This window comes from Abramis brama, assembly GCF_963993115.1.
Source record: "Abramis brama genome assembly, chromosome: 2".
Taxonomy (NCBI): Eukaryota; Metazoa; Chordata; class Actinopteri; order Cypriniformes; family Leuciscidae; genus Abramis; species Abramis brama.
The window spans coordinates 13,429,741-13,452,385 of NC_139964.1; the positions used below are offsets into that span (position 1 = coordinate 13,429,741).

At 39.6% G+C, this 22,645-nt stretch overlaps 2 protein-coding genes across 3 annotated transcripts in view; both read left to right on the forward strand.

The window, feature by feature from the left end:
• The window catches only part of LOC311077723 (uncharacterized protein), a 118,210-nt gene that overhangs the window by 65,643 nt on the left and 29,922 nt on the right, over positions 1–22,645 (forward strand). The gene's annotated exons all lie outside the window — the stretch shown is intronic.
• On the forward strand, positions 18,781–22,231 carry LOC311078123 (uncharacterized protein). Of its 2 annotated transcripts, none has more exons than XM_084106808.1 (4): positions 18,781–19,077; positions 19,982–20,466; positions 20,983–21,079; positions 21,639–22,231. In XM_084106808.1, the coding sequence occupies exons 2-4, from the start codon at positions 20,329–20,331 to the stop codon at positions 21,857–21,859; spliced, it is 456 nt and encodes a 151-aa protein (XP_083962934.1). In that variant the 5' UTR covers positions 18,781–19,077; positions 19,982–20,328; the 3' UTR covers positions 21,860–22,231. The 2 variants fall into 2 exon arrangements, 1 of the variants encoding a protein (XP_083962934.1); XR_014605058.1 differs by lacking the exons at positions 18,781–19,077; positions 19,982–20,466 and adding exons at positions 20,475–20,730; positions 21,161–21,314.

The following is a 22,645-nucleotide window of genomic DNA, read 5'->3' on the forward strand; positions in this document are numbered from 1 at the left end:
CTATTTAGGCTTCTGGAGTCGGTTTTGTGAGGAAAATTTTACTTCCGCATTTGAAAACCGCCGAACCGGAAGTGATGTAACATGAGGGAGAGCGGTCAAAGTAAACAATAGGAAAGCAATGGATCGCAATGACAGCTCGGAAAGCTGGGGGAATTGTAGCCTAAATGTTTACTCGTATGATATATATAATTCATATAATTGATATATATGATGATATCATATAATTATGAGCCTGATATGAAGCCAAGTGAGCAGGCCAGGGTTAGACAGAACAACGGTGAGTTGTGGTGTGAGGAGAACAGGGCGAGAGAACAGTGTTAGCTTTAGCCGACGATATATAGCCTATAACACTATGCTCAGATCATTATAATCATGTATCAGGCAATAGCAAAGCTAGTATTTAGACCCTTACCTGCATGTGTTGTGTGTGTCAGCCATTAGAAGACAGTTTCCAGAGGAAGAGGGACTTTATAAAGGCTTTGAATTAACCCATTTGGGGACGATGAATAAAAAAAAATGATCACAATCACATCTGTCTTACTGTATAAAAACTTTATATGTAGAAACAGCCAACACAAACATTAAAGTCGGTTTGTACAGATTGAAAATGAATTATAGAACATAATATTTATAATAATTAAATAAGATTTATAATAATAAGTGTCGGCTGCAGACTAATAACAAACACATAAATACATTACATTACAAGTTTATGTAGGATATGTTAATGAATTAAATTAAGACAAGGCACATTTTGTAAAACAGATGTACATGAATAAGTGATCTCCGACGGATCCGTGAGCGTCATGTTTCCCGCTGGCGGCCGAACCACATGCTGACGGCGGACCGGGCGACCCGATGAAGGAGCCGGGACAGTGTGCACATATCGCCGTCATCAAATCGCCGGGATTATAATCATCTGGTCTATAGTGAATGCTACACACTACCGCGTTTTTCAAAGCAGAAGTGAAGTCCCGTCTCTACCCTGCACAAAACGCACACAGGCACGGAAGATCGCACCGTCCTTTTTCTTATTCGGAAACCTGTGGACTCGGATGTCCTGACAGGCCATAATTCACAATCATTTACCACGACGATGATTAATTGAAATACAATAAGCACCGAAAACACACTGAATCATGATCCGCTCCAGCTGAATACCAACCTACTCCGCACTGAGTGAACGCAGAGCCGGCGAACGACTCCCTCATGTGACGTCATATGACGCGATGGTGAAAAAAAGCGGTTTTTCAACACGGTCAAGGAAACTGTCACGTTTTCTATTAAATTTGTGCCCTTATGTCTTGCAAAACAATTTTTAATCCTGCATTTACTTTTCATATGGTATTTTCATACAAGGTTATATTAATTAAAAAAAAAAAAAAAAACCTGCAACATGGGCTTAAAAAAAAAAAAAAAAAACTTGAGATATGGTTACTGAGTGGAATAACTATGTTCATAACATTAACGTTACTGTTAACGGGATTCATTTCAGTATATTTACATGTACACATACTGTACACAGTACATCGTATGCATGTATTTGTGTGTGTTCTGATGAATGGTTTGAAAATATGTAGAGGTGTATTTAGCCATACTAAAATGAATCCTTTAACAGTAACGTTAATGTTATGGATCGTATTTAGAAACATAGTTATTTCACTCAGTAACCATCTCTCCAGTTACACACACACACACACACGTGTATATGTATGTATGTACGCGTTAACTTACCCAGCCCTAATATATATATATATATACCCGGCTGCATTTAAATATACAAAAAAAAAAGTTAAATATTATGACAATTCAAAATAACTATTTTCTATTTTAAAATGTCATTTATTCCTGTGGTCAAAGCTGAATTTTCAGCATCATTACTCCAGTCTTCAGTGTCACATGATCCTTCAGAAATCATTCTAATATGTGGATTTGATGCTCAAAAAAACATTCATTATTATTATCAATATTGAAAACAGTTGTGTATTATTATTTTTTTTTTAGGATTCTTTGATGAATAGGACTTTTGATCAATTTAATTCATCCTTGATGAATAAAAGTATTGATTTCTTTTATTTATTTCCCCCCAAAAACAAAATAGAAATTTTAACAGTAGTGTTTAATGTTACAAAAGCTTTCCATTTCAGATAAATGTTGTTCTTTTGAACTTTCTATGCATCAAATAATCCTGAAATAAAAATGTAAATAACCTTTTTCAACATTGAATAATAATGAGATATGTTTCTTGACCATCAAATCATCATATTAGAGTGATTTCTGAAGGATCATGTGACACTGAAGACTGGAATAATAGCCGCTTTCCAACCGGAGGAACCTTTTCACAGTTCCTAGAACTAAGTTCCTGTAACTACTTGGTCGGAAAGCGGCTATAGATGCTGGAAATTCAGCTTTGATCTCAGGAATACATTACACTATACTATATATTCACATAGAAAACAGCTGTTTTAAATTGTAATAATATTTTTTTATTATTATTTTTGAATCAAATAAATGCAACTTTGGTGAGCAGAAGAGACTTCTTTTAAAAACATAAAAAAATCTATGACGGTCGCACAGTAGAGAGCTCCCGATAGAACCCGCGAAATTCGAACAAAAGCCCCTTTTATAAAGATGATAAAATACAGTTTAACTTAGAGGACGGGGCAAGACACTACCGTAAACATTTAATTTTTTTCTGAGGCGTCTTGAGCAGTGAAATACAGTTTTATCCTCGACGATCAAGGCTAACTAACATCTAATAGTATTTAGCAAAAGATGACAGACGCAGAGATTTTGCAAGAACTGAGGCAATTTCGCCAGGAGAACAGACAGCAATTTGAGGAACTAAGAAGCGACATATCGGGTCTCAATAAAAGACTGGGAGAGGCCGAAGACCGGATCGAAAAGGCCGAAGAACGGATACATACCTCAGAAGACGCAGCATTGGAGAGGCTAAAGCTACATATGAGGGTAGATGAGAAGCTAACAGAAATGGAGAGCCACAGCAGACGCGATAATCTGAGACCGAAAAAGATTCCGTTAACATGCTATCTTTTGTAGACAAACTTCTTCGTGAGGGCCTTCAACTGTCTGAAGAAATGCCTGATTTGCAAATTCAGAGGGCACATCGCTCATTAGGCCCTCAGCCAGCAGCTGGTGCACCGCCTCGCTCTATTGTGGTCAAGTTTTTGAGTTTTAAAGTGAAGGAGATGCTGCTGCATAAAGCGTGGCAAATAAGAGGATTCAAGTGGAGAGACAATCATGTAAACCTCGATCATGATTATCCGCCATCCATCATTGCTTAACGGAAGGAATATGCGGAAATTCGGAAGGTTCTGAAAGCTAATAATGTGAAGTTTCAAACGCTATTCCCCGCCAGGCTACGCGTGATGCACGAAGATGGAACCGGAATATACGATTCACCGACTGAAGCAGCCAAAGATCTTGTGAAAAGAGGCTACGTGATCACAACAATGCCAGCACTGCCACCGGCATCATTGACTGAACGGATAAAACAGTTGTCCTGGACCCGAGTGAATCGGCGGGCTACGAAGGCTACACACGACCCCACTCGAGACACCAGCTACAAGGAGAAGCTTCGCACATTTCGGAGGACCACCCCAGGAATGACAACAGATTAAATTGAAACGAAGTGATGTGGAAAACCTCCAAGCGATTTTAGTTATTATTAAGACACGGTGGTGAGTAGATTGTGATTTTTGAATAGATGGGTTATGTAGGTAGAGCTTTCAAGATGCTGTGAACTAACAAGGACCCCCTTCATTGAACCCAGTTGAAGGGTTTTGCCTTAGAACGGCCCGTGGACCTATTAGGGTCTAAAGGGTAGACCCCTACATAGGAAGTCACCTCTTTGTCATTTTGGTATATTTTATGTTGTTCTGTATGTTCATATTTTGCGTATGTTTCTTTGTTTGTTATACTCTGCTGTTCTGCGCAGAGAAGGGAAGAGTACCATGTCTAATTGTGCGGTTAACCATTAATACAGTCACATAATAGACCTATAAAACTTGTATCACTTTACATAAATGGCATACTTAACCCAGTTAAGAGGTCAAAAATGTTATCTCAACTGAAAAGGGACAAGGTCCAGATAGCATACATACAAGAATCCCACCTTAGTGATAATGAACATGCTAAATTAAACAAAATGGTATACACTAAAGTATATTTCTCCTCAAATGACTCAGGTAGACGTAGAGGAGTGGCGATTTTGTTGTGCAGTGCGGTAAATTATATATCTGAACACAAAGATAAAGAGGGGGAGGTACATTATGGTAATTGGTAAAATTGAGGGAACCTTAGTGAGTCTGTTCAATGTCTATATTCCACCAGGGAGTGACTGGTCATTTTACAAACAAGTACTTTAAACATTGACAACAAAGAGTCAGGGGGAGATTTTAACATTCGATTAAATCCGAAAAGGGACAGTTCAAATGGCAAACCCGACACCAAAAGAATGTATAAAAAAGTAAATAATTTCATGAAAGAAGTGGGAATAGTAGATATATGGAGGGAAATTAACCCGACAGGGCGGGATTACACTCACTATTCTGGGGCGCACAATGTTTACTCCAGAATAGACTTATTCCTGATGTTTAAAAATGATATGTTTCGTGTGATAAATTGTGACATAGGAATAAGTGCACTCTCGGACCACAATCCGGTATATCTGTATCTTAACCTTAATGGTAAAATAAAGTCTACTCTATGGAGATTAAATACGAATATTCTGAATGACAAGGAAATCATGAATAAATTGAAATTTGAAATTGAATCCTATCTTGAATACAATGACAATGATGCAGTCTCACCAGTTATATTATGGGATGCTTTAAAAGCAGTGCTTCGTGGGGAAATTATTGCAATTTCTTCTACGGTAAAGAAATTGAAAAAACAAAAATTACTAGATCTCGAGACTAAACTTAAAGAATTACAGAAAGAACATTCATCTTCTCTACAGGACTCAGTGAAAGTAAAAATGTTCGAAGTAAAGAAGGAGATAAAAGAAATAAACACACAGGACATTCAAAAAAAGCTTCTTTTTACAAAACAACAATATTACAATACTGGAGGGAAAGCGCTTAAACTTTTGTCATATAGATTAAGGAAACAACAGGCAGAGAGAACAATTTTCAAAATTAAACATCCCGAAACAAACCAAATTGAAACTAACCTAGAACAAATACAACAGTGTTTTGAGGAGTATTATCGGAAACTATATTCTCAGCCTCAGTTAAGAAGTGCTACTGAAATTGATTCATTTTTATCTTCACTAAATTTACCTAAAGTCACAAATGACCAGAACAAGAAGCTAATCTCCAAAATTACTAAGGAAGAAATTATATCCGCAATTAAGAGATTAAAAAACGGAAAAGCCCCTGGTGCAGACGGATTCAATTCCGAATGGTATAAACTCATGCAAGATCACTTGGCACCGACATTAATGAAAGCATTTAACGGGGTACTTGAAACGAAGACTATTCCTCCATTGTGGAGAGAAGCCATAATTTCTATTATCCCCAAAGAAAATAAAGACAAACTAGACTGTGGAAACTATCGCCTTGTGAGTGTACTCAATATCGATTACAAATTATTTACTTCCATATTATGTTAACGTCTCGAGGTAATGTTACCTGAACTCATACATAAAGACCAGACAGGCTTTATTAGACAGAGGCAGACGCAAGACAATATTAGGAAAGCGCTTCTGATAATGAAACATGTCAGGCAATGCAAATTAGAAACTCTTATAATAAGTTTGGATGCAGAAAAAGCGTTTGATTCAGTACGATGGACATTTTTATATAAAGTAATGGATGTATTTGGCTTTCATTCTGACTTGGTTGAGACATTTTCTGCACTGTACAACAAACCTACTGCCAGAGTTAAAATAAACGGGGATTTATCCAAATCTATTAAATTAGAAAGAGGAACCCGCCAGGGCTGTGGAGCATCGGCACTACTTTTCTCTTTGTTTATTGAACCCTTAGCCCAGTGGATTAGGCAGAGCACAGAAATTCAAGGGGTTACTTTAAAATCAGGGGAACAAAAACTAGCTCTATTTGCTGACGACATATTATTATTTTTGACGGATCCCACCCAGTCACTTCCCAAATTAATGAAAATACTGGAGGAATATGGCTCTTTTTCAGGCTATAAAATCAATATTACTAAAACTCAGGTTCTAAGGCTGAATTACAATTCAATTCAATTCACTTCAAATTTATTTGTATAGCGCTTTTCACAATACACATTGTTTCAAAGCAGCTTTACAGAAAGTGCATTTCAGAAATGTACATAGAAAAATAAAGTTAGTTAATCATGTAATAATTTAGGGCATAACATCGCTGGCGTTGAGTCATCTCTTCACAGGCGTCGAGTCGTCTCTTCACGGGTGTTTGGGCATCTGAAGTCTCCATGAGAGGCTGGATACAAACTGGAGCTGACGAGCTCTATTTATCTTGGGACTAGTGTCCCGAGATAACAACAGAAAAGCAGATGGGAAATAATTAGCATAGCTGCTGTTCATAATATTAATGCATTTGATCCGATTTAACTGTAGTATAAAAGGTAATCATTATGTGAATGCTTGGCTAAAGAGATGCGTCTTTAATCTAGTTTTAAACTGGGACAGCGAGTCTGAGCCTTGAATAATATCAGGAAGGCCATTCCAGAGTTTAGGAGCTAAATGTGAAAATGCCCTCCCTCCTTTAGTGGACTTAGATATCCTAGGAATGACCAGAAGCCTCGAATTTAGTGATCTAAAGAGCGCGATGGGTTGTAGGGCAATAGAAGATCCGTTAAATACACTGGAGCTAAACCATTTAGGGCTTTATAGGTCAGTAGTAATACTTTATAATTGATACGGAACTTTATAGGTAACCAGTGTAGAGACAATAGAATTGGTGTTATATGATCATATTTTCTGGACCTAGTAAGTACTCTAGCAGCTGCATTTTGGACTAACTGTAGCTTGTTTATTGAGGATGCAGGACAACCAGCTAATAAAGCATTACAGTAATCTAGTCTCAAGGTCATGAATGCATGAACTAACTTTTCTGCATCAGAAACAGATAGCATGTTACGTAGCTTAGCAATGTTTCTAAGGTGGAAAAAGGCTGTTCTTGTAACATATGAAATATGATTTTCGAAAGACAAGTTGCGGTCTAGTATAACACCCAGGTCTTTTACTGTAGTGGATAAAGTAACAGGACATCCTTCTAAATTAAGGTTGTATTTTAAGAGGTTTTGTGGGCAGTTTTTTGGACCAATAAGTAATACCTCCGTTTTATCTGAATTTAATAGCAGAAAATTACACGTCATCCAGTATTTTATATCTTTAACACACTCTGTCAATTTAGATAATTTAGCGTTTTCATCTGGTCATGATGAAATATATAATTGAGTGTCATCAGCATAACAGTGGAAACTAATTCCATGTTTTCTTATAATATTACTAAGTGGCAGCATATATATTGAGAATAACAGAGGGCCTAACACAGATCCTTGCGGCACTCCATAGTTTACTGACGTTATCTTCGATTTTTCCCCATTTAAACATACAAAATGGTAACGGTCTGATAAGTACGATCTAAACCAGTTTAATGCCTTTCCCTGAACACCAGTGTAATTTTGTAGTCGATCTAGGAGTATTTTATGATCTATAGTGTCGAATGCAGTGCTAAGATCGAGTAAAACTAGTATTGAGATACAGCCTTGGTCAGAAGCTACAGTAGAAGTAAATCATTTGTAATTTTAATGAGCGCAGTTTCTGTGCAATGATGCGGCCTGAATCCTGACTGAAATTTTTCATAGATATCATTTTCTTGCAAGAAAGAGCACAATTGCGTGGACACAACTTTTTCTAGTATTTTAGACATAAATGGAAGATTTGAAATGGGTCTGTAATTTGCTAGGTTATTATGATCTAATTGTGGTTTCTTAATGAGAGGTTTTATAACTGCCAACTTGAATATTCTTGGAACATGACCTAAAGATAAAGACGAGTTAATAATATTGAGAAGAGGCTCTTCCACTACACTGCCCTACAAAGGCAAAAGACCTTAACTCACCAGAGTGTGAAACTGAGAAAAATGATTTTAAAGTTTTTTTGTTGTCCAGCCAATTGTATGATAGGTAGTACACTGAAAATTTGCCAAGTAGTTGTCATAATGAATATATTTATCTACATAAAAAAAAATTGAGCTCAAACTTGACCTTTGACCCTTATTTGGAAGTTACTGCATTCTGCCTTTGCATTATCTGCAAAACAATAATGGCTCATACAAAGGCAAAGTACCTTAACTTCTAATTTATTGACCATTTTGACTTTTATCACTCTATAAAAACATTTATATGATAACAATGATAGTCTTAAAATAACATTTAGTGAGTTCTGTTTAGAAGGCTTAATATTACATCAATAGAATATTATAAAATAAAAAATAATGAGAAGGCTACTGTACTGGATCGGTTTAAAACTTTATCGGTGTTCTTAATTTAAGTAAAAAAACACCAAAGAAGAAGTTAAAGTAACCTTTCACAAATATTTCTTACATTTGAAAGATTTGATTTGACACACACACACACACACACACACACACACAGAGGCCTCTGTTTTCTGACGTGCTCTCTGCTTGCCGTTGCGGATTGAGGAACGCGCTGATTAGCCGGTTTCATATGTTGTGTGTGCAAAGATAAGCGCCAGTAAATTTAAAGTATATGCTTAACGGCCCAAAAACCAGGACATTTTCATCACTTTATAAAAAAAATAAAAAAAAACAGCCACGACGGCCAGGACAAGACGTGAAACCATGACATGTCCTGGGAAAACAGGACGTTTGGGTCACCCTAATTTTAACTGTTTAACCGGACGTCTGCCTACTAATAGCCTACCTACAGCGACACTTAAAATGTCAACCTCCGGACAACTTGCACTTTGATAGATTAGGTTAGCCAGCTGGCACATGATGGATTTAAACAATGGATTGTCTTCTCAGTGGATGTCGTTTTCCATGGATTTTGAGTTTGACCATGTTAAAAAAAAGGTAAGCTGCAATCTAAGTTATATCTGCTGGGTTTGTTTGTTTGCGTGGTAATGTTTTCTCCTCCCCTTACTTATCGTGAGGCGTCCCCAACCCACTCGCGTTGTTTTCAATTACATATAGGCATTAACATTACACCGTAACTTCAGCGCGGCAAAAATTTAACGTTGGTAAAACAAAGGCAGAGTGCCTTAACTCCAACTGTAACTTGATTCCAGCATTCTAGAGTGCAGCGGAACAAAGCTAAAAGACCGTAACTGATGTTAAGGGCTTCTGCCTTTGCTTTCCCTCTGCTTTTGGAAGTTATGACAAAAACATCTTATTTTTAGCAGAAAAGAACAAAATTGACTCAAGATATTTTTCCACATGATAAAACTGATGTCCATTGTTCCAAAAATGGCAATAACTAATTTTGACCAAAATTGAAGTTAAGGTCTTTTGCCTTTGCACGGCAGTACAGGTAACACTTCTTTCAGTAGTTTAGTGGGTATTGGATCTAATAAACATGTTGTTGGTTTAGATGCAATGATAAGTTTATTTAGCTCTTCCTGTCCTATAGTTGTAAAGCGCTGTAGTTGTTCTTGAGGGGCGATAATTGAGGCTGAATCATAAGACACCATTAAAGATTGTACATTTACAATTGTGTTTCTGATGCTTTCTATTTTCTCAGTGAAGAAATTCATAAAATCATTACTACTACACTGTAACGGAATATTTTGCTCAGGTGATGTCTGTTTATTTGTTAGTCTAGCCATGGTGTTAAATAAAAACCCTGGATTATTTTGGTTATTTTCTATTAGTTTGCGGAGGTGCTCAGCCCTGGCTGCTTTTAGGGTCTTTCCACGCGATTCTAAAGACCTCTAAATTAGTTTGTTCCCATTTACGCTCTAAATTACAGGTTTCTCTCTTGATAACATGCGTAGCACTGTTGTACCATGGTGCTTTAGTTTTCTGTCTAACCTTTTTTAATCTAATTGGTGCAACAATGTCTAATGTACTAGAGAAAATGGTGCTCATAGTGCTAGTCATTTCCTCTAGTTCATCTGTTTGTTTGGGTTCACTGAGCAGCTGAGATAGATCAGGTAAGCTATTTGAGAATCGCTGGTTGGTGGTTGGAAGGATTGTTCTGCCTGGTCGATAACGTGGCGCAACATAAATTTCAGCAGTACGTGGTATGCAAGTTACCATGTAACGGTATAATATCTATATCAGTTGGATTGGTTCCATGTGATATAATTAAATCTAGAGTATGATTAAGACGATGAGTGGGACCAGTGACGTTTTGCTTGACCCCAGAGGAGTTTAATAAATCTGTAAACGCAGCCCCTAACGCATCATTTGTGTTATCTACGTGTATGTTAAAATCTCCAACAATTAATGCTTTATCGACATTGACCAATAGATCTGAGAGAAAGTCTGCAAACACTTTTAGGAAATCAGCATAGGGCCCTGGAGGTCTATATACAGTAGCCAAGGCTAGAGATAATAGGGATTTCTTTCTTACATCTAAGAGCGTAATATTTAGCACAAGTACTTCAAACGAATTAAACCTGTGACCTGTTTTCTGAGTAACATTAAGAATATCTCTATATATTGTTGCAACACCGCCGCCACGACCAATCAGACGGGGCTCATGCTTATAACAGTATCCTGGTGGAGTAAACCTACTAAGACCGAAATTATCATTTGTTTAAGTAAGGCAAAGTACATCGAAACTATTATCTGTGAACATTTCATTTACAATAACCGCCTTAGGTGTGAGCGATCTAATGTTTAGAAGACCTAGCTTTAGAAATTGTTTTTGTTCACTAATATTGAGATTTTCTGGTTTAATCACAATTAGATTTTTCCTAGATCCTCACTAAATGAGGAATAGACACAGTTTCTATATAATGTTCTACTTTGGTAAGTCTAACCTGGACTTTATGTTTCTAAATGAAACCTGGCTAGAAGACAGCTGCAGTGCAACAGTCCTCAATGAAACAGCCCCTCCTAACTTTACTTTTATGAGTGTCTGCAGAGCTGTTAAGAGAGGTGGGGGTCTAGCTGCTCTTTTTAAAGATATCTATCAATGTAAGCAAATATCTTTTTGGAATTACCAGTATTTTTTGAATATCTGAGTACTGTGTTAAAAGGTGCTCCACACATTTTACTTATCATTATTTACAGGCCTCCGAAATACTCTCCAGCCTTTGCTGAGGACTTTACAGAACTGTTATCAACAATTACCTCAGAGTTTGACTGTTTTGCCATTGCTGGAGATTTTAACATTCACATAGAGAGTGCAGAAAACAATATGGCGAAAGAAATCAAAACTGTTTTAAAAACTTTTGATCTGACTCAGCATATACATGGACCCACACACAATTGTGGACACACTCTAGATTTACTTATCAGTAAGGGTCTAAACATTTCATCGATTGTTATTAAGGATGTAGCACTGTCTGATCATTTCTGTATTTTCTTTGATATATTGATCGCTCCTGCTACTGAAGCTAGATCTGTGTCTGTCAAGAAGAGATGCTTAAGCTGGATAAGGCTGAATAAGAGATTTTTTTCCAGTAGGTCTGAACTGGCTGGGGGTCGAGGAGAGAAATAAACATTAATTTGTGGGTTGTGAAACTATTCTGTCTATTCTATATAACTATCTACAGGAATATATAATATAGTTTAAGCAGTTCGCTACAGATGCGGTTAGCTAGCTCTGACTACCAGTGATAGTACGAACTCTTACCATCCAATCAAAAGACGTGAAAATGCAGTCAAATCGAAATCTGATTGGCTGATTAAATCTGACTGATTATCTGATTGGTTAAAGCAACAGTTTCATTGACATTTATTTAAAGTCCCTGTAAAGTCAAAATTAAGTATGTGTTCTGAGTTTGTCACACCACAGAAAAATGTGTTAGGGGCGGGGCCAGGAGCTCAGCGGCTCCAGTGCGTCATCGACAGTAGGGGCGGGGCCAGGAGCTCATCGGCTCCAGTGCGTCATCGACAATAGGGGCGGGGCCAGGAGCTCAGCGGCTCCAGTGCGTCATCTACAATAGGGGCGGGGCCAGGAGCTCGGCGGCTCCAGTGCGTCATCTACAGTAGGGGCGGGGCCAGGAGCTCGGCGGCTCCAGTGCGTCATCTACAGTAGGGGCGGGGCCAGGAGCTCAGTGGCTCCAGTGCGTCATCGACAGTAGGGGCGGGGCCAGGAGCTCAGTGGCTCCAGTGCGTCATCGACAGTAGGGGCGGGGCCAGGAGCTCAGCGGCTCCAGTGCGTCAGCGGTTTTCAATGGGAGCGCCGCGTTTTTAAAATGCCATGAGCGTAACGAGGCGCTGAGCGTCTTTTTCACGCTGAAGCTCTGAGCGTTCGGCGTTTTTTACAGGTCGCCGAGAGTTGAAGAATCTGAAGAACTTGAAGAATGAAAACGCTGCGCTCATCACAGTCACTTTTTACCCAACCGACCAATCACAGTGGAGGAGGGGCGGGACTAATACCACACCGACCAACTGTCACATTCTGATTGTACAACGACATCAACCAGCAGAACTAAACGGGGAAAAAAATGGATGAAAAATTAATATTGCTGGTCTCCGAACATAGTTGTCTTTACCAGATGACATCCCCGGATTACCACAACGTCAATTTGAAAAACAGTGCTTGGAGGAACATTTCATTGACGATGGGTCTATCAGGTAAGCGGCAGTCATCTAGACAGCTGATCGGTGGGGGGGGCGGGATCAACATGTAGCATTGTAAACTACTAGCTACATTTCTATAACGCCAGTAATCAGAATATGCTCATTGTTGTTTCACAAAATCTCTAATCTTTTTGTTCTTACAAATTTCAGTTGAAAAATGTCGTAAAAAATGGAAATACTTGAGGGACACTTTCAAAAGAGAGAAAAACGAGGAGAAAGAGAGAAAGAAGTCAGGTTCAGGGGCAGCAGCAGGCAGTCGGAGGTGGAAATATATGTCCATCCTCAGCTTCCTGGAGCCATATATAACAAATAGGGACACCTCTAGCAATCTGAATACATCTGATGAGGATATCAGTGTAGTAGCTCTCCTATGGTCTATGGTAACACCAGTGGAGGTATAGTGTAGAATACTACGTGAACCCCAGTGTTAATGTTAAAGTGCAGCTACATCTGTTTTAATTGTGTAATAAGTGCTGCTATATCTGTAAAAAGAATTGTAAGATTGACATGTTAAATGAAAGGCAATTGTTAGTATTTCTTTCAAAGGAAGGAATTATTATTTATGTCAAAGGAATGAATTACTATTATTATTAGTAGGCTATACTTAATCTCTGTTTGTGTGTGTGTGTGTGTATATATATATATATATATATATATATATATATATGTGTGTGTGTGTGTGTGTGTGTGTGTGTGTGTATGTATGTATGTATACTTTAAAAAGAATATAATTTTCTGATTTGTTCCCCACAGACATCAGATGAGAGCACACAGTCCCTGACCCATACCCAGTCCAATACCACACAGCCCGGAAGAGAAGGGCTGAGCAAGATATTACTGAGTACCAGCGCTGTGTGCTGAACACCATCAGTGACAACAAGCCAGACGAGGAAGAGCACTTTCTTTCAAGTTTAGTTGGTGCCTTGAGACGACTTCCCCCACGCAGTCGTTCTGAGGTTAAACTCAAATTCCAACAAATATTACATGACGCAGAATTTACCAATCAATAAAACACTATCATGCACACATCAACAAACATACAGACAGACACACACAAAAATAACTTTTGAAATAGACACACCAAATTACTTCATATGTAAAACAAACAATTTTTTATAAGGCAGTTTAATGTATTTATCAATCTGTACATGAAAATTTATCATTAAAATAATTATTAAAAGCATTCATCTTTTCCAGTCATTTATTTTCCTCTTTTGATTTAGACTACTAATTTATTTTATTCATTATGTGCAGCTTGTTAGTGAAAGGAAATATGCTCATTTTCTGAGGTTATGGGTGGCTCTTAAAAGAGCCTTTTTTTATTTTTAATTGGTGGTGGTCCTGGATGGTACTGATGGCAGTGGTCCTGATGGTGGTGGGAGTGATTATGAGGCATTAGATGACAGAATGCTGCCATGCAACTTCACCTGCTGGAGAGGAGAAGTAGGTGGTGTACCTTTGCCTTATTTCCAGTGCTTCCCTAGAGGCATTGTTGCTGCCTGCTCACTGGATGGGCTGCATGGCAAACTGTGGCTCTGATGGCAGGGGGGCACAACTTACTTCCTCTTCATCAGCATCCTCATACCGTAGGAAATTGTGAAGGATGCAAGTGGCCTTCACCACTGCATCTGCCACTTTTGGTGAGACACCAAGCACTCTGTGGTAGAGTCTCCATTGGGCAGCAAGTATCCCAAATGTGCACTCCACCATCCGTCTCGCACGGGAAAGACGGTAATTAAACACGCTTCTCTCTGTCGAGGTGTTTTCCTGGATAGGGTCGGAGAAGGTGCCTCTTCAGAGGAAAAGCCTTGTCACCCACAAACACGTGGCACAGGCTGGGGGTCTTTTGAACCTGGTAATGGTGCATCCTCTGGTAGGTCGAGCATTCCCTGTTGGAGAGCCTTGCCAAATTCGGAGGCACAGAGGGTCCCGCCGTCACTGCTTTTCCCGTATGCCCCCACATCCACCATCCGGAAAAGGTACCGGGCATCAACCACTGCTAGAAGGACTATGGAGAAGCTCCCTTTGTAATTGAAATACATGGACCCTGTTGAAGATGGAGCCTGTATTGTAACATGCTTCCCATCGATTGCTCCCAGACAGTTGGGGAAGTTCCACAGCCTATGGAAGTCTTCAGCAATCCTCTTCCAGTGATGTTGTTCAGGGAAGGGCATGTATTCCTGGACCAAGAGTGACCATATTGCCTCACACACTTCTTTTACCACCCTTGCCACTGTGCAGTAACCCACCCTGTAACTAAAAGCAATAGATCGGAATGAGTCTCCTGTTGACAGATATCTGAAATAAATACAGAAAAAAGTTGCAAAGGGCAATTAGTTATACATTAAATAAAACATCAATTTAAATCATACTATCATTAGTTATAAATTCAATAAGACTTCTACCCTATTTATATTATGCTTATTTATATAAAAGCATATTCAATTATAAATGTGTTTGGATGTGTAAAATATCTTCAGTAGCTATCACTGAATCATAAATAGCCTACCGGAAAGAAGTAAAATAAGATATTAGAGCATTACATCCAGGGTTCGAAATGAGGGGGGTCTGGGGGGGTCCCGGACCCTCCATAAGTCATTAGGGACCCCCCATAAGAATTTATTTTTGGATTTTGGGGGGTCCCCGACAAATATATTTTAACATTAAAAATGATTGTGAAAATTATAGGTCTTTAGTGACGTTTTATATTTATAACAGTAATTTATTTATTTCCTAGCGCGAGGCAGCAATCAGGGCAGCTATTAGCCGAGTGAGTTCTAGCGTCACAGATTGTTGTTGTGGTGCTCCCGCAGACACGCACTGTAGCTGAACGCGGCAAATCGAAACCTCACAAAGAGTGAAATCCTGAATGAAAATCCTGTAAGTGCTTTGATTATGTTTATATCTCCATAATTGCTTATAGTAAAATATCAGGAGTTTGAGTATATCAAAAGTTGCATTAACTAGATACCCTGTGTAATGAAGCCAAATGATCTGCCAGATAACAGCAGAATGGAAAGCTTGTTTCCGCCACACAGTGAGAAAACTTTTTCTCACAATTGCGAGTTTACATCTCACAATTCTGACTTTTTATCTCAGAATTGCTTGATATAAAGTCGCAATTGTGTATTATTAAGTCAAAATTGCATGATATAAAGTCGCAATTGCGTGTTATAAAGCCAGAATTATGAGATATAAACTCGCAATTGCGAGATTCTGACATTTTTTTCCCAGAATTGCATGTTTATATCTCGCAATTCTGACTTTATAATACGCAACTGGGAGATATCAAGTCAGAATTGCATGATATAGGCCTAAAGTCGCAATTGCGTGTTATAAAGTCAGAATTGTGAGATATAAACTATTCTGAGGTAAAAAAAATAAAAGTCCGTCTTTTTTTTCCCTTAGAATTGGACTTTATATATCACAATTGTTAGTTTATATCTCACAATTCTGAGAAAAGATGTCAGAATAGCGAGATATAAACTCGCAATTATGTGTTATAAAGTCAGAATTGCGTGATATAGCCTAAAGTCGCAATTGCGAGAAAAAAAGTCAGAATTCTGACTTTATAAGACACAATTGCAACTATTTCACGCAATTCTGACTTTATAACACGCAATTGCGACTTTATTTCACGCAATTCTGACTTTATATCTCGCAATTCTGAGATAAAAAGTCGCAATTATCTTTAAAAATGTTTTATTCTGTGGCGGAAACAAGCTTCCATAGCAGACCTATAGCAGCTAGACTAGTTATTCAAAGCTGGCATAACAACCTACTTGTCCAGTCAGTGATTATGAAAGATATCCAGGACTTAATTCAAGTCTGTGAGTTGATTAAAGTGAATGTGATTTGAGCATGAATGAGTATACATGAGAGCTTGGTAAGCTATCTAGGAAGCTAATATTATTTTTCTTAATTTAGAATCCTGCATCATGGAGAGAAAAAGAGGAAAAAGAACTTGTAACTTTGTTGCTCCAGAGTTAGAGGTTTACCTGTTAGATTATAGCCCCTTCTCCAGACACCACTACAATACTGGGCCTAGCCCAAACCATGAAAAACATCCCAAGACCATTATCCCACCTTCAACGTTGGTCCATATAATTTTGCCTACAGTATATAGTGTAGCAAGGTAGTCTTCAGAATTTTTAATAATTTAATAATTAAATTTTAGGGGACCCCCCAAGAGTCCTAAGTCATTTCGAACCCTGATTACATCGAATTTTCATCGTCATCGCGATATGAACTCGCGCGATGAACCCATCGCAACAGACAGCCTGACACCATGCCTGGTTCAGATTACAAGATTTTTGTGTCTGTTACGATAGTCATGGTGTCAGATTACATGATTTTGACTCCTAAAACCTTTTCGTGTCATGGACAAGAAACATGTCAGACTAAACGTTGCTTTCCGACCAGTCATCGTGTGCCGTCACACGCACACATTCACTCGCAAACATTCACTCGCACACACACACACACACACACTCGCTCAGTCGCGCACACACACACACTCACTGTCCCTCGCTCACTCACTCGCGCATACACACACACACACACACACTGTCCCTCGCTCGCTAACTTACTTGTGCTCACACACACTCGCTCACTCGCGCACACACACACACACACACACACACTCGCTCACTCGCGCACACACACACTCACTGTCCCTCGCGCATACACACACACACACACACACTGTCCCTCGCTCGCTAACTTACTTGTGCTCACACACTCGCTCACTCGTGCGCACACACACACACACACACACACACACACACTTACTGTCCCTCACTCACTCGCACACACAAGCACACACACACACACTCACTGTCCCTCGCTCTCTCACTCACTCACTCGCGCGCACACACACACACTCGCTCACTGGCGCGCACACACACTCACTGTTGCTCGCACTCTCACTCACTCACGCACACTCACTCACTCGCGCACACTCACTCTCGCTCACATAGCCTACTCAACCCGTCGTGGAGGACCGTTAAAAAATTAAACATGCAAGTCTTTCTGTCGTGCAGCATCGCAGACGCGACGTAGGTTGTCACCCACTATGACACACGTATACGAGATGAAACGATAGAATCTTGCATCCCGACGCCCGTTGTCGTTTACGAATCTCCACGACACCCTACCCCTTACGAAAATTAACCATGGTTTTTTTGTAGTAACTATGTTTTTTTTGTAGTTACCATGGTTTAACTATGGTTTTTGTAGTAAAACCATAGTAACTACAAAATGAACCATAGTTTAACTATGGTTTTTGCAGTCAAACCATAGTAACTACAAATGAACCATGGTTTTTCTACAATAACCTTGGTTTAGCCATGGTTTTTGTAGTAAAACCATAGTAACCATAAAATGAACCATGGTTTTTGTAGTAAAGCCATAGTAACTACAAAATGAACCATGGTTTTCAGTGTCCTGTTTTTTTTTTTTTTTTTTTTTTTTTTTGAGCATGTTTTTGTTCAGTCCAATGTAAATATATCTGCTGTGCATATGTTGCACTGACTTGTTTGGTAAAAAAAAAAAAAAAAAGAAGAATTTTCTACAACTTTAACTATTTTTGTATTATGGCAAAGCATACTAAAGTGATTTTATGCCCAACAGTGTAGTTGGTTAGACAAAAATCTGGTAATATGAATGAAGTGTGCAAACAATACTATATGTAGTTTCATTCATGATTGGTTGATGTATTTAATATTTGGCATAGCAACAAGACGCTGATTGGTCGAAATCGCTTCAGCCAAGGAATTTTCCGAACTGACAGCTGGAAGCAGGCTATCGTTATACGACAGCAGCAGTGCGGTCGAGTTTATTGGTTTATTTGAAATATTTAACTTGAAGAAGACGAATTTTAAAGGTGAGTTCTGATAATTTATGTTTATATGTAATTCACAAGTCGAAAATATAAATGTTTTAGCCACTTGACGTTAATTTAGCGAGTTAAACTAGCTTTGCACCGAATGCTTTTTAGCCATATGTTTGACTAAGTTAACGTTAGCAGTTCCGCATCACAATCCGTACACTAAATCTCACTTCCGGGCACGTAAAAACGTCAGAGCGACCCTTAACGGATTAGACCAATGAACTTTTGATGTGTCATTTACTGGGGGAGGGTCTTGTCTTCGTTTCTTAGCTTTGATTGGTTTATTTTTGGCCTATGAAATGCTCGTAAATGGCGATTTGCTTGAGGCGGCGCTGTGTGGGGAACTATGTTACGCGTCACAAGATTCCGTACAGTCATGTTGGGAGCGTAACATGAAACCGTACAACGGGGCGTCATGATTTCAACGACGTGAAGGTATCGTTTCTATATAAATTTATGTGAATTACCCTAACTTTTGCTGTTTGTTACTTCATATGCTATGTATATTATCTGTTGTCAGGCCGAAAAAAACGATTTGATTGTGTATTTAGTTTCAGTATAAACGTGCACGTGTTTTCAACGGTGCGTAGGTAGCTGTTAATGTTTTATTTTATAAACTTAGCTTCTGCTGTTTATTATTTGATAGGCTGTGTGTATTATGAAAGCTTGTATCCTCCACCAAAAGTCCTTCATTAGATCATCATTTAGTTTCAGTAGTTGCTATATATATTTTTCTGAGGTAAACCCGTCAATAACGGTCACTGTTTCAAACATGGCTTTAGGTTTTAGGAAACTGTGTGCTACAAGAAAACACTGAAGCACTTTTGATTTTGAAAAATGTTTTAGGAACATGAACATATTTATTAAAACACATAAACAAAGAATGCAGTATATATATATATATATATATATATATATATATTTATAAAATAAAACATGTAATTGATATATATACAAACTATATACAAAACTATTATTAAAACAAATAAACAAAGAATGCAGTATATATATATATAGCTGCTATATATATATATATTTATAAAATAAAACATGTAATTGATATATATACAAACTATATACAAAACTATTATTAAAACAAATAAACAAAGAATGCAGTATATATATATATATATATATATATATATATATATATAAAATAAAACATGCAATTGATATATGCTATATAACAAAACTATTTACAAACACATTTACAAATCCCGACTTGTGGCACACTCCCTGCACAGCCATGCCTCCTCTGGTACCACATGAGTGACACACTCAGTGTGGTACCAGAGGGTGCAATTTTCACATTGCACCCACTCCAGTATTTCTGTTCCAGATCCTGGGGGGCTTGGGTGCTTGCACGAGGCACAGATGTCATTTTGGAGCCGCTCCTGCTCCCTCTCTCTCCGTAGTCTTTCTCTCTCTTGTTCCCTCTCCCTCTGCTTCTCTCTCTCTCTCTGCTCCTTCCCCCTCTCTCTCTCCCTCTCTCTCTCCGCCTTCTCCCTCTCTCTCTGCGCCTTCTCCCTCTCTCTCTGCTCCTTCTCTCTCTGCTTCCTCTTCTTCTCTTCCTCCATCAATGCTCTCCTTTCCTTGACTTCCTCCATCCTCCTTCTCTTCGCCTCCTGCTTCTCCCTCTCTTCCCTCTCCTTCTCAGCTTGGTGAGATGCGAACTCGTCACTGGTAATGCAGCGTGCTCCAGCAGGAACCTGCTGCCGCCGCCTCCTCCGGGCCGACTGGTCAAATCGTGGCGGGACCAGGATGTGGGCGAGCCCCGCCGGGATAATTCCAGCCGCGACCAACGGATTTGGCGGGCGATGGCAGGTGGGGCACTCTACACAGCCAGCAACAACTGGCACTGATATGATGTCGGGAGGGGCTGGGTGGACCTGGGCCGTGGAGATGGTGGTGCTAGGAGGGGCTGGGTGGATCTGGGCCAGGGTGATGGTGGTGCTAGGAGGGGCTGGGTGGATCTGGGCCAGGGTGATGGTGGTGCTAGGAGGGGCTGACTGGACCTGGGCCGTGGAGAGGGTGGTGCCAAGAGGGGCTGGCTGGACTGCCACTGGAGGGATGATCATCATCTGAAATGTAAATTAGTGAGATAAAGATATTAGTATATCTGGGCCTATTTATATAATATAAAGATATATTATCTGTAATATTAAATGATTAAAATATTAAATATGTATTTCCATATTAAATATTATTATTTACCTGCCAAATATTAAAATATATTTAATATCTTTACATTATATCTAATATAAAGATATTAGTAAATTATTGTTTGCATTGTTTCTATTGCATTTATGCAGTGTCTATCTTTGGTTGTTTTGTTTGTAGCTACCTGATCACTGTCCTCCAGTGCGTGCCTGTTCAGGGGGAACAAGCCTGTCAACCGGAACCCCTTCTTTATGTTCTCCACAGTGGCCGCCTTTGGGTAAGCAAATTTTAATATCGAGGAAAAATGCTTTTTCCCCAGGACAAGGTCTCCCCTAACCAGGCCCATATTTGTTGCCAGCTTGGTGAAGGCCTCTTTCAGTGGCCCGAAGAGGGACACATCGAGGGGCTGAAGGGCATGGGTGGTGTGGCTTGGCAGGCACACCACCTCCACACCATTGCCCCGACAGAGGTCCACCACGTCCTTGGACATATGGGTCTCGTGTTGGTCGCAAGTAAGCAGGAGTGGACGCTCTGCCGGAGCATGTTTCAAGAAATGTTCAATCCACCTCACAAACAGGGGCCCATCCATGTAGCCCTTTTCACTGATGGCGTACAGGGCGTTGGGGGGGCCATCTAGCGCATAGCTGTTACTAGGCAGGCATTGAGCATAGATTATCATGGGAGGGATGCTCACACCTGCCGCGCTAGCACAGCAGTGGACACTGATGTGCTCCCTAGTAACCACAGTTTGCCGATACACATGTTTTTGTCCCCTCTGTGCATAAACTTTCTCCTTTCTGCTTTTTTGTTTGTCCCCAAAACCTGTTTCATCACAGTTGAATACCAGGTGAGGACAATCATGCCAGCTCTTCTCTGCAAACATGGGCTCCAAAATGTTGAAGAGTGCCTCCACCCGAGGCACCGTCACACCAAAGACCCTCTGCCGGTCCAGGGGGTCGGGGGTCCTGGCCGACAGCTCCGGATGGCGTTCCCGGAAACGGCACCACCACATATGGCTCAGACCATGTTCGAAGTTCACCATTGTCTGGCGTCCTGAGGCCTTCACAATGCCAGTGGCCATCAGCGTTGCTACGGCCCTTGTCACGGGGAAGCCGTGCCTGCCCATCCATATGATATAAGCAACTAAAGATGCCTCTTCCTCCGGGAGGAGGGCACGGCTGGGGTGGGGCTGGTAGGTGTAGCGGCCTCGTCGATGGTCCTGAAGAGTGTTGTGGGGGATGCCGTAGCGGGCCCCCACCGTTCTCAGGCTCCCCCCTGCTTCCAGCTCCTCCAGGGCCGCCTTCATGTCCTCTTCGGACCATTTTTTATAACCTTTGTTTTGTTTTGGCATTTTCTAAAACACAAACGTTTTTTAGTTTTCTGTTTTGTTTGATTTAAAAAAATTATTAATAAATGGTTCATTCATTCACCTGTGCATTAAGTTCTTTGCTATCAAAATGTTTACATTTGTCTTGGGTGGCTTACATTATAGCTATGTATATAAACTTAATAAAATGGGTATAACAATGTTTATTCATGTATTCATTAGTTAGTTCTTTGAGATCACTGAGTTGAAGCAAAATGTATGTGTTCATTCAAGTGTACAAAAGCTGTTTCTAGCGCACGTCAAAGTGCACGCCAAAGTGCAGTTTCTTCTGCTTAAGCTAGCTTGCTACTTACTTCGTTTATGGACACTCTGCCTCATCGTGCAGGGTGTCTTATAGTAGTTAGATTTCATTATGACACAATTTACTTCACATTTGACTCTTTGGTTCACTTTAAAGACCTTATATCGCTGATCTGCAAAATATTGTTCATTACGAAAAATGGCGCGTTCAGTCAC